This window comes from Penicillium coprophilum (assembly GCF_028826855.1).
Source record: "Penicillium coprophilum strain IBT 35676 chromosome Unknown utg000001l_segment0_segment0, whole genome shotgun sequence".
Classification (NCBI taxonomy): Eukaryota; Fungi; Ascomycota; class Eurotiomycetes; order Eurotiales; family Aspergillaceae; genus Penicillium; species Penicillium coprophilum.
Window position 1 is genome coordinate 958,827 of NW_026622720.1, and position 13,178 is coordinate 972,004.

The window sequence follows — 13,178 nt, forward strand, 5'->3', positions numbered from 1 at the left end:
AGGCTACCCCATGCGCTGCCAGTGATTAAAGCCAAAGAACAGCTCCAGGAGGGAAAGAAGCAATAGATGTAAAAATTGAATGCAAGATGTAACGAGATAGAAAGAAGCAACAGCCACACTACTTGGACTGATTGAACTCAAAATTGGATCGGCAAGCACAGAAGAATGAGAGTCGAGCCTATTGAACCTTTTCGGTGCATCAATGGCAAGGTAATCCACGACAATTTTTATTGAAGAGTGGAATCATGGGAATTATGGACACCCGAGAGAAGGAATGCGATCTCCATAATACTCCACGGTCCAGAGTTATCGATCCCTGTATACAACGTATATTGTACTCCGCTTTAGCCTCTCTAGCCATATCCCTAAGTGGGTAATGAGGTACACGTTGCCACGAGACGTCGAATCAGATGTTTCATTATCTTGCCTTGGTTGGCTGACTCCATACCAGCCCACTACACGGGCAAGCCGAACCATCTAGCCTCCAAGAGTACACACTAAAGAAGGGTCTGTGCCGGCTGGAAACGGGGTTGCATACGAAAACAAAGTCTCCCCAATTTTCAGAACCACTAAGAGGGCGCAAAACCCATCCAGAGCCCTCGGGCTCCGGGATCTCCGTCTGAGGGCCAAAGCACACATTGGCTCATTTACCGGGGCTCGGATTGCTAGCGCCCTGAGTTCGCTGCAGGGGCAAGGCTTCTGGAACATTGGTGGGGGGTAAATTGGGACAAGTGTGTGCTTTGTCCTTCGTGGTCTTGGAAACTTGGCATTGTCCTTTCAAGCCCAGCAGGCTCTTGTCTAAACTGACGCGATACCTTCATTATATACGTTTGATCGACACTACATTGGGTCGATATCATCAAATCAATAAAAGACAACACAAAAGAGAATGTGGGCGACAGGGGGTCAGTCCGGGGGACCCTGGGAATTTCATGTGAAGTCCACCCCGCACGAGGTCGGGAATTCGGAGGTGAAGGTTAAGATATTAAACAAAAGGATTATTTAGCAATAGTGGGCATTTTGTGGACATTGGCGGATATTTGACCTCTTGGCCATACCATTGGGCCGGCTTAAGCTTCGATCCGCCTCCAAGTCTCCAGTCACCAGTGAATCGTTGATTTTTAATGGAGTCAACGGGGCGACTCTTTCCCCTTTAAAATTTATACGGCGATCGTCCTGGTATTAATCTTCATACGGGTTATGGTGTCAAGGCATCTGCAGAGAAAATCCGAGGTCACGCGGCCGGGTCTCTATCTGGCCCCTTTTCAACAGTACATTTAACCGGGAGGTGTCCGGAGAAATGCTCCTTATATTGATTCGGTATGATTCTCGCCTAGCGTGAACTAGAGGTTTCCCATAGTGGATGGGATGAACAAGCTCAACTTGCCCACAGGATGATTACGAATACTATGGTTTAGAGCCGCAGCGATCGTCGAATTGGCTATGGCCCACTGGAAAGGAATCTCCGTCCCGAGTCAGAGGATATCCACCAGAAAACCCACAATGTATTGAGGGAATTTTGGAGTGTCTCAGATGTGTGTTAGGGGTAAATCGGGAATAGCCGAGTTTATATTCTAAAGTCCGGTTGACAGCTCAGCCTGTCAACCTGTCAGGTACCCGAACGCTAAACAAAATTACCTAAATATTTTGGACAGCCATGCTGTATATATTTTCCTCGGATTATGGGTACCTGATTTTCAGCTTATAAACGCCATGTCTCATTCGCTTGTCCTTCTCGCCCCGCTTGTTGCCGATCAAATTTCCAGTCACGAAGCACGTCCACTTTGTGCGTAGGCCAAGTAGCCCAAGACTTGTATTTTGAATGATTTGCATATACTAGAATAAGACAAAAGCTTATACGACACCATGAACCTTTTTCACAGGTAAAATCGAGTTCTGCCGGTGGCCCATAGGGTAAAACGGATATCAAGTATATGCCCCTTGACCATCTTTTTTTTATCTGAGTTTCTCCTGACACTATGATAAAAGAGACTTTACTATCCAGCGTGCCTTGGATACTTGGCTTAGTTTCCCTTCCCGATGCCTAAAGCAGGAACGGCAGCTTGCAAGACACGACCTTGAACGGCAGTCCTTCTAACCGATCATGTTCACATCTGAATGAAACACAAACTCTTAAAATATCAATTTTCTCGTGCGCAATACATCCCCAATCAAGCTATCAATAGACAAACTCCCCTCTGGTGAAAATCGCCTACTCGCCGCTAGATATCTGTCCTAGGTCGTGGACAGATATATATAAATTTAGGACGTCATAGTCGAAGATTGGACTGACGGGTCAAGTTCCCTGTTGGTGTGAAGACATCAATGAAGAGCAAGTTACAGTTTTACCCTATCGATACAGCGTGGTTGATTTTCCCTATGATATCTCGATCATACCCTGACGGTTTCGCAATCAATAGCGTGTGATCATGCCTGTGGATTTCCGGATTCTGCAGCCGGAAAGGTCATTGATCTACGTTAACGGGCTTCTTATGGACTTCATAGGAAGGTTTGCCACCGTGACGGTAGGCATGGAGTAGATTATGGGCCCGTCTAGTGATACGACTCGACGACATCTAGCCCCTGGCCCGCGTGCCATGTGATGGACACATACAACATAATTGTTTTTCTACGTCTTAGATATGGATGTTACTCTTTGAATCCATGGCATATGCCTAATGGGTCGGGGTCACCTGAATAGATCTGTGGGCTACTTGCATCAAAGGTCAAACCGTCATGGAGGGTCACAAGAAAGGAAAATCCTCTCGATGAGGCACTGCAACTCCGCCCCTTCGTGCTCATTCGTAGATCCTGGTTCTTAAGGAAGATTCACGGTCTCCACAACCTAACAGCAGGAACATGTGAGAGAAGAGAGGAGGGAGAGAGTTGATTCTGATTCATCCTCAAACTCGACCTATCAACTGATAAGGGCGTGACGCCTGAGGTACCGAGCCACCATCGACAACATTACTTGGACACATTTCCCAACATTACGTCGATGTGTTATATTGCATTGCGTTCACTCCAGGCGAAAAGAGCTGTGTCGGCGGTGGAACTCGAGTACTCTACTTACCAAATATGGTGTGGGAAGATCCAACGCCTCAATAAATACCGCCTTCCAATCATGGTATACCGCCCATTAAGCCTAGATATTATTGATTGATGTTCCCTCGATCTGCCAGCAGAATACTAATCGGGGATGGTACATTTTGCGATGTGAGTGTATTTCTAGTCTTTTTGCTAATCTAGGCGAAATCGATATACCAATCAGGCATCAATTTACCAGGCATCATTGACCCCTGACGTCCAAACAGCGTCGTACTCACGTCGTATACATGTACAATCTTCCAATCAGCAACAAACGTTTTATGACCCTGCCGTAAACACTTCTCCCTCCGGTGCTATCGCGACTCATCATATCACATACCCTCCACGCGTGCGGGGAAAAATGACTGGTGTTGTTGAAGAGGTCGTTAGCTAGCTCGTTGAGCTCCACAAGGGGATGCCTATCTAGGTCCTTGCTCACCCTCCACCGGTAGAAGCTAGGAACATTCTCTGCCAGAGTGGTGGCCTCCTACAGCTGAGAATGCCGGACATGGCCGGGGATTGCCTTGGATCGTGAGGTCAGCATCGCTGCCAGCGAGAAAATGCTAGCAGCGCCGCCCAGTTCCGATGTTTGGAGGTTTACTTGGAACGTGCGCACCATCCAATTCTTTAACTCGATGCTGACAAGGGAGTCGAGGCCAATGTTAGCAAGGGGCTGATCAACCCTGATCTCGTCGATCGGCCGGTCAAGGAAGACGGCGAACTTGGTCAGCGTGGCGTCCCGTATCAGCTGTTCGGCCTCCCCCTTGTTTTCACGCTACCCAGAGCCCCTTTCAAGTCAATCTTGTCAGACTCTTTAGGCCCCGCAGCTTTCTTTGTCTCGGAATGAATCAGCTGACTGAAGACGGGATTCTCAAGAAGGTGCTTGTCGTTGGCGTCCAACATGGACTGGTATGTCACACCCTGGATTGTTTGATGCATGTCGCTGGTCATGGCATACTCGATATGAGCGATGAAATCATCAATTGAGATGTCCATAACACTATTTTGCCGGAGAGACGCCCTCATTCCTCCGATGGACATGTTGCCTTGTGCCTCTCTAGTGGCCCCGTGCGCCTCAACCGAGACGGCACCCACGTTGACAGAGAGATAGTGCGTGTGAGGGTGAGCAGAGTGCGCCAGAGCAAAGGCGTCCTGAAACCCATTTCCGGCGGCGTAGTTTGACTGACCAGCCCTGCCAACGACAGCTACGACCGAGGAGAGAGTCAGAAAGAAGGCTAAATTACGCGAAGCAAAGAACTTGTCAAGATTGAGGGTCCCGAAGACTTTAGGCTGAAGTGGTAGCTTCCACTGGTCGATGGTCATCTGGGCAAATGTCCGGTCCTATGCTGAGATGTTAGAGTATGGTATCAAACTGAAATGCTCAAGCAATTGATGACTTACACTAAGTACCAGAGCGCCATTAACCACACCCCTGACAGAGGGCAGCCTGGTGCAGTACGACGCAGCGCGCTTCATGCTCTCTTCGCCCGTGATGTCGCACTGAAGGATGTGAAGCTCAGCCCCGTGTTCCCTGACCGCAGCCATGTACTTTTGTTTCATCTCCTCGTCGAGAGCGCGCCGGGATAAAACCACCACGTGCCCGGCGCCTCGAGAGGCCAGAAATACACAGACCCGCGAGGTCAGATCGCCGAGACCCCCGGCCACAACATAGGTACCATCCTTACGTGCCTGTAGCGGCTTGGGCTTGGAAGGTGAGCACTTGACCGTGGACGCAGGAAAGGCCTGGAGGACAACCTTGCCGGTATGCTTCCTCGAACCTAGAAAGTGAAATGCATCCTCAATTTTATGAATGGGGTAGATAGTGATAGGGTGTATGGGACGCAATACACTGGACTCAAGGAGGCTGATGATGTCGCTCAAAATTCGATGGACGCGCCCGGGTTTTTGCGCTGACAGTGTTTCCAGATCAAAGGTGTGGAACGTTATCAACCTGTCAAATGCAGCCATGCTCAGCTGGGAGTCTTGTTGCATCTCACCTTTCCCCAGCTCAATGAATGTTCCCCCGGACTTGACGCAGTCGAGACTGTCCCTGAGGGCCTCTCCTTGAGCACCAGATCCACTCCCTCACCTTGGGTAAGTCGCATGATACCCCCCTTGAGTGACCTGGCCCGGCTGGAGAAGATGTGACTTTCCGGGATGCCGTATTCGTTCGTAACCAGCTTTCGCTTCGCAGCCGTGCTCACTGTGCAGAAAACGGTCGCTCCGATATGCTGGGCGAGCTGAATGGCCGCCTGGCCCACGCCCCCAGACGCGGCGTGGATCAGAACTGACTGGCTCTTCTCGAGGCGGCCTGTCTCGATGATGCAGTGATATGCCGTCACGTAGGCGTGCGGAATTGATGCCGCGACCGTTGTGGACATCGAAGTGGGCGTTTTGTGAGCCTGGTATCCATGGATACGCGACACGTTGCTGAATGGCTGTGAGCCGAAACCCATGACGCGATCGCCTACCTGGTACAAATCATACATATCTCCGCCCACAGCCGTCACGACGCCGGCAAACTCGCCGGCCATGTGGGCGCCGGGACCCCTCTGACCAAGGGCGAGGCCGACATCTTTGTAATTGAGACCGTGGGCCTCGGTCTTGACCTCTATGTGAGATGGCCTAAGAGGAACCGACAAATCATCGTCAACGAAGCGCAGCGAATTAAGTACTCCTGGTATCCTAACCTCAGCCTTGAGCACTCGGTCTCCCTGATAGGGAACTGACTCTGTCTCATCCGAAGCTCCCAGCCACGTACCGCGTCGGGCCCACCGCATGAATTCGGTATCCGCCTTGATACGGGGGATCAGAACGCGGTTGTCCTCCCAGGCAAACTCTGGCTCCAAAGACGGCGCATCGTCTGTGCCTGGCCAGAAGCGCCTCCATGCCACGTTGGCGATGACCCGAGCCGTCATCTCCGGGCTTTGAGCGGGTTGGCGGATATCAAGGCTGACGAGGCCAGTGCTGTTGCTCTCCCGCCGGAGAACACGGATCCAGGCGTTGACCAGTCCCTTGTAGGCCAAGGCAGCGGGGTTAGCGTTTCCTTGGAGAAGAACCCATAGGACTCGACATCTTGCGCTCAAGAGGGCTTTGATGGCCTCAAATAATTCGGGAGGGGGGTCAAGGAGAAGCCGTTTCTCCGCATGGTCGAAGATAACATAGAGGCTCTCTTCCTGGGCTTTGACTTGTCCCCACAGGCACTCTTTGGTATCAATATTGCGGGAGGCAAATTCCGCCGCCGCCTTTGCCGCATGTTTGTCAACGCCATCTCTGATCAAAACGATGTTGTGCCTGGAAAGTGTCCCGTTCCTTGGCAAGGGATCAGCTTTGGCTACCATCATGCATTCCCAAGATATGTCGATTCCCCCAAATCCGTTCCTTTTCAGAACATCCTGCCACTGGTTGCGGAACAGCAGCGGACCGTCGACTCTGAAATCATCCTCGGGGGTCCACCATCCGGTCAGTGAGCCACCAACGAGACTGAACACCGTACTTCTCGGCTCTATTTCAACCAGGACTAGGCTACCCCCCGGCTTAAGCAACTTTCGTACGCGGCTAATCGTCACATCAATGTTCCTCGTCGCGTGTAACACGTTGGCAGCAACCACAACGTCATAGGACCCGGGGTCGAAGCCCTGCTCGATGGGATCCGCGTCTACGTCTAGCGTCCGGAACTCCATGACCTCTTCCCATTTAGCAAATGTCTGGCGCGCGTGCTCGAAGAATCCGCTGGATATGTCCGTAAATGTGTACTTCTCGATAGGGAGGCCAACGGCGCCGTTCTGGCCAGAAAGACCGCGAAAGAGCCATTTGGTGCAGCCTCCGGTCCCAGCACCGACCTCAAGAACGCGAAGGCGCGGGCTTTTAAAGGTAAGAACCTTCAGGTATGCCACTGCGGCTTCATAGGGGCCAACGAGAACACCACTCTCGTAGTACCTTGATAGGAGGTTCCCTTCCAGCATGACGTCCAAAGGCTCAGCATCGCCAGTCAAGATGCGAGGGAGAGCCTTCCCGACGCGGGCAAGGAGTTGCAGCTGGGCTGAGGTATCAGAAGACTCGATTCTTTGTAAAACGCTTTTCTCTTCTTCCGGAGTCAAGCCTGATGTGATATGACGGCAATAGTCCGAGGATAACCACCTCTTCATCCAGCCAAAGAATTTGGCTTGCTGAAGCGTCACTATGCCAGCGTTGCTTTCCTCTACATATCGCACGGCATCGCGAACCCAAATGGACGAGGCCTGATCCGTAAGAAGATATTCCTTGTCTGACTCCTCAATGGACACCTTAGTTCCGTCGAATCCGTGTGTGGTAGTTTCTTCTAATCCTAGGGTAGACGAGAGAACCTTGCGGAATGAACTTCCTGTCATAAAGTCGGCGTCAAGGTTCCACTCGAATCGATTTACGGTATCCTGAACGACATTCGGCTCGTCTTCCTCGCGAGTCTCACCAATGGCTCTCAAATGGACAATAAGTCGAATAACCGGGCTGAGATGGCCATCCACATCCTTCTGGAACACCCAACCCTCTCCCCTGGACGCTTTCGGGCCGTCAGCTTGGATCTGCATGGCTCCAGTCAGGATGTTCCCTGTCGTGGTAGAGAGGCTGGTGTTAATTTCCAACAACGGGATCCTCGTTGGAACACATGCGCCATTGGTGACAAATTTCTTGAAAAGGACTGCATTGATCTGTTGGGTAGCGTCTAGGGTAGTTGGATGAATAACATGAGCCCTGAAGGACTGGTATGGCATCAAAGAAGCAATTTCTGGTGTGCAGACTTCGAACACACCCCGGCTTTTGCCGTACCTGGCTGCAATGATGGGAGTAAAAGCACCGCTAAATTCGTTTCCTGTCAATCTTGCAAAGTCGTAGAACTCCGACTTTGTCATCTCTGTGTCGCAGATTTGCTGGGAAGTTGCTAGGAATTGCCTGGCCTCTTCTCGGCGCAGTTCCTCCTCCCTCGTCCCCTCAACCTCGTCATGTTCATCCGTCTCGTGCTCGACCGCGATCTCACCGAAGCAATGCTCGCTCCATGACCCGTCAGCGTTGTATGACCTGATCCGGAATGACTGCCAGCGGCTGCCTTCGTACTGGTTCGCGGCTGACATGCTCAGTTGGACTTCCACCTCCCCGGAGCTGCTGTCATCCGGCTCGCTAAGGACAATGGCCTTGGGTATCGCCACGTTGCGGAGGACAAACTTGGCAATGGGGGTTTGCAGGCCTCTCATCTGCACAAGCTGCTTCATTGCCTCCATGGCCATTGTCAGATAGCCTGCACCAGGATATAGTGTGAATCCCTCAACTATATGGCCTCGGAGCCAGGGAAGGCTGTCTAAGTTGATAAAATACCTCCAGCGCGGTTCATGAATCGTGCTGGCTGGGTCGAACAGGCCAAGGAGATCGTGATGTGGGAACTGACGAAAGCGGTGGGCCTTACTGAGCCTCGACTCGCGCCAGAACGGTGCAAGGTCCCAGGGATATAGTTTCAAGTCTCTGATGATCTCTGGTTTTGTTTTGTCGGACATTGTGAGCACCGCAGTTATGTCGACCTCAAGACCAAGCTCGAAGACTCTGCCAACGAGCGCCAGTATAGACTGTGTAGCATTGGCATTGCGTCGTAGAGCAGACAAGTACTCAAATCTGAATTGCCCAGCACCATCCTGTGAGAGAGTTTGGCGAGAAGGGCCTGCAAGGGCGGAGTGTGGGCCGATTTCTATAAAGACGCTCATGTCTATGCTGGCATCGTGCTGGATCTGGTCATTTTGTAGCTGAGTCAAGGCCTGACTGAACTTGACTTGCGACACCAGGTTGGACGCCCAATAGTCGGAAGCAAAGCCAGCTGACTTGATGGCACCTGTGACGCTGGAGTAGAAGATCACGCCGTCCCTCAGTCCAGAGGGCTCGATACTGCCGAGGGCGTCTTGATAGTCTTGCGCCACACACTGCATGTGGTGTGAGTGATAAGCCGTGTCAACCCTCAGTTTCCGGGCGTATATGCCCTCCTTATCAAACATTTCCTTGAGGTCATCAATGGCGGTTTCGTCTCCTGACAGGGTCTGACTCAATGGGCTGTTCACGCATGCTACAACGGCCGCCCCGCGCGAAATCCTTTCGAGGTACAGCATCGCTTCGGTCTCGTCCATGCTAACCGCCATCATGGAGCCAGGGACACCAGCCATCCTTTTAGCTTTGGCGGAAAACACCCCCCCGCTGGTAAGCTCTGTTGATGATTAGCGAAAGACTGCGCCATATACATAAATGTCTTGCTTACATGATAATCGCACTCTCACGACTCAGGGCACCAGCTGCATAGGCGGCAGCAATTTCACCGGAACTGTGACCCACGACTTGACTTGGCCGTATCGAGAAGCTTTCGAGAAGATCCACAAGTGCAATCTGAATGGCGGTGGTTGCAGGCTGTGCTATCTCTGCCTCGCTGATCCGGGAATGCTCAGACGACTTTGAAAGCTCCTCCAAGAGACTCCACGGGCAGCCTTGCCGGCGCAGCACATCTTCTAAGGCTGATATTGATAGTTGGAAAACATGCGAGGAGTGGATAAGTTCCAAACCCATTGCATGCCACTGTGCTCCTTGCCCGGAGAATACAAACGTGACAGGGGCAATTGACACGGTTCTCTTCTGGAGCTCTAGTGCTTCCAGCTCAGCCACAAGTTCCTCAGTTGTCGATGCGACAATGGCTTTTCTGTATGGAAGAGCCGATCTGTGGACTCCGAGCGTGTATGACAGGTTGTGCAGAGTTTGTGGCGCTATCTGGTGAGAGTTGATCCAGAGGCGAATGTCTCCGGCGCGCGATAGCAGCGCTTTCTCAGTCGATGCACTGAGAACAATCAACTCCGGACATTGTGATGTTGTGTTGTTCAACAAGGAGGCCCGCCTGTTACCCAAAAGCTCGTTTTTCATCCTATTCTTGTGAGTCGTATCGGCTCCATTAGCAGTCCTTTTGTTGATACCAGTTACATTCACTTTCTCATTAGTGTCGGCAGCCTCGAGAATAATATGGCAATTGGTCCCCCCGTAGCCAAAAGAGTTGAGAGACACCCGCACCGGCCCACCATGACGGGGCACTGGGAGCTTCGTAAGTTCTGTCGGTATCTGATAGACATTAGCTCAGACACTTGGGGCCAACATAGCAGGCGAACCTTGATATTTCTCTCGTGGAGCTTCAGGGATGGCTTTGGCTGGATGAAATTCAAGTTCTGGGGGATGAGGCGATGCTTCAGCACAAGAATACATTTGAGCAGGCCGGCAATGCCGGAGGTAGCCTCGAGGTGCCCGATGTTTGGTTTGATGGAGCCGACGTAGAGGTCGTCGGTCCTGGCAATACCCTCACAAAAGACCTTCGAGATAGATGCGATCTCTTCTCGGTCGCCTACTTGAGTTCCCTATTCAGAGTCCTGTCAGCCCAGATCCATTTTACCGTACATTATACATACGGTGCCGTGAGCCTCGACGAACGATGTGTCTGCAGGGTTCAATGCAGCCTCTCGGTATACACGCGAAGACAAAGCAGCCTGGGCGTCGCCACTGGGAGTGTTGAGGCCGGAAGTCTTTCCGTCTTGGTTTGTACCAGAGTTTGCAATGACGGCATGCACTCGGTCCCTGCTCTACTTGTCAACAAAAGACATACCGTGCGCGATCTTGCACCATCTTACCCATCCTCGATTGCGCGGTCCAAACGCTTAAGAACAACCGTGGCTACGCCCTCGCCGCGTCCATAACCTTCGCCTCGCGAGTCAAAGGCATAAGACTTGCCATCTGGGTTGAGCATGCCCATGCTGCTCAATATGTCAACATCAGCACATGCGGCTAACTACATACTCTGAATCATTTTCAAAGTCTGTCCAAAGCGCAAACTGGAAAGGGGGTCTAAGTGCATAGGAAACCAACTCACTGATGGAAAGAGCATCAGGGTGGATAACAAGTTGCGAGCCACCAACCAGGGCAAGATCTGACTCGCCCAGCATGAGACTGTGGCATGCTTGATGAAGGGCCACCAGACTTCCGGACTATACGCCGTTAGTGTTGCGTTTCTCACAGCGTTACAATACCTTCTTACGCAGCCAGTATCAATAGTCATAGATGGTCCTTTCAGGTCAAAACAGTACGAGATTCTGTTCGAGAGGACTTCAACTGTGTGAGCAATATGACAATCTGGCGGGCTTCTTGAACTTACTTGCTTCCCCTGTCCCGTTCATATGCGTATTGCTAATAGTGGACAGGTCCTTGTGTCCCATCCTGTCGTAACTTCTCTCAAATATGCTAGCAAAGACACCGGTATTCGAGCCTCTCAATGTCTCGACGGGAATGCCGGCATCTTCCAATGCCTCGTACGTCGTCATTAGGAACAGACGTTGCTGAGGATCCATTGCGTGCGCCTCGGAGCTCGAAATCCCAAAAAACTTGGCATCAAACTGCGAGATATCGTCTTCTAGGAAGAATCCGTGCTTAGTGATCATAGATTGTTTTGCATCAGGGTATGCATCAAACCACTCCTCCGCAGCCCATCGATCCGTCGGTATTTCTGTCCACCCGCTGCGGCCCTCTGAGAGGAGCTTCCATAGTCTGTCCAGATTGTTGGCCCCTCCAGGGAGCCTACAGCCGACGCCGACGATGGCTACAGGAGCTGGTCTTGGATACATGGCTTGAAAGTAAAAGGCAATCAGAAGATGAGACTTAAGAGAACAGAATGCGTTACCAAGACTATCCCAGTGCCAACTCGACGAAAATGTATGGTGTTTATATGCGTTGGCATCCTATGCAGTACTTCTTAGCTAGGATTTTTGCAGGACATTACCCCCCACGATTGAGCTGGACTTCCCGTCCTAACTCGGTGAACTACGCGCGGAACCTTGTTTCTGGCAAGCCCCCCGTACTGCGATGCTGTATAGCTATTAAGGTTTAACATATACTTTTGGGGTATACATTGATATGTTGGGGTACCTTGGTGGCTAGATCAGCACCGCGTCCTACACAGTGCCATAACTACGATGTATTGTGAACCATTTACGCAGGTTCATAGTGGCCAGAGGTACTCTCTACCATTGCTGACATGCCAGGGTATTGATATACGTCCACCAAAGCGAGTTTGATGAAGACAATTTGATCATTAGCAAGGACTTCTATCCTATGTCTTGTGCTGGGCCAGACCAGGGCGTGAATATAGCATAATTCAGTGCCCAGTGTTACCTGAAATACTTGATTTACCAGTAGCGTGGAAGAAAAGGACACACTACTGACTCCGAGATCTCGTTTTGATCATCTAACACCTCTAACCAATACTGAGAAATGTTGGTTTTGAAGATCATAGCACTTTCCGGCACCTTCAAGAGCTCGTGTTGCGTGAGTTTCTTTGGAAATTAGTTTCGCATTGTCCTAACTCTCTAGACGCCACGATGACTGGCTGAGATTGACGCATACAACATCCTCGAGCACCTTTCGGTCGTAACATGCAGCCGACGCCTTGTTATTACCGGATTTTATCCGAACTTTATTATTAACTGCTTAAAAACTATATACAGCATCTTGTTTGAAAATGTCTTCCTAGCCATTCTAGGAACTTGAAGCGTCATAACACAGCAGTTGCACGCTTCTGGCCCTAAGTCCGATCCACCCCAAGGATAACGGGAAGCAATTGAACACAGTCTGCCATATGCTGCGTGAGATCTTCATCTTCTCGAGTGGCATCAAGCAGAAACTGCTGTTCACAAGCACAAAAAAGGCTCTTAATGACTCGGCTCGCCCTCTATGGATATCATTCTATTATGCGTGCATCTATCAACCACAGTGCTCACGCGTTACCCCGAAAATTTTGTATGACTATCCGTCCTAGCCGAACCACTGATATTACCAGTATTCTACTCATTCTCATCCATAGCCATCGAAGCCCACCCACGTGGATTCTATCACGTCTTTGATAGTATACACCATCCGCAACATCACCGGACCCCATCCAGCTTCATACCAGCCAACCGACCCATCCCCATAATGGATTTGGACATAGCCATAGTCTACCTGTTCGTCGGACGTTAGGTCCTCGCTAAGACTATGTCGCCTGGCACGCACTTACACAG

General features: G+C 51.0%; 1 protein-coding gene across 1 annotated transcript; it reads right to left on the minus strand.

Moving 5' to 3' along the window:
- Nucleotides 1-3,574: 3,574 nt before the first annotated feature.
- Nucleotides 3,575-11,747, minus strand: N7500_000357 (mycocerosic acid synthase; the record flags this gene model as incomplete). The annotated part of the gene is made up of 11 exons (XM_056671503.1): nt 3,575-3,808; nt 3,862-4,428; nt 4,489-5,150; nt 5,198-9,297; nt 9,359-10,200; nt 10,248-10,490; nt 10,542-10,707; nt 10,761-10,883; nt 10,927-11,114; nt 11,165-11,232; nt 11,282-11,747. 11 exons carry the CDS (start codon nt 11,745-11,747, stop codon nt 3,575-3,577), a joined length of 7,659 nt encoding a protein of 2,552 aa, XP_056537076.1.
- Between the last annotated feature and the right edge of the window lie 1,431 nt (nt 11,748-13,178).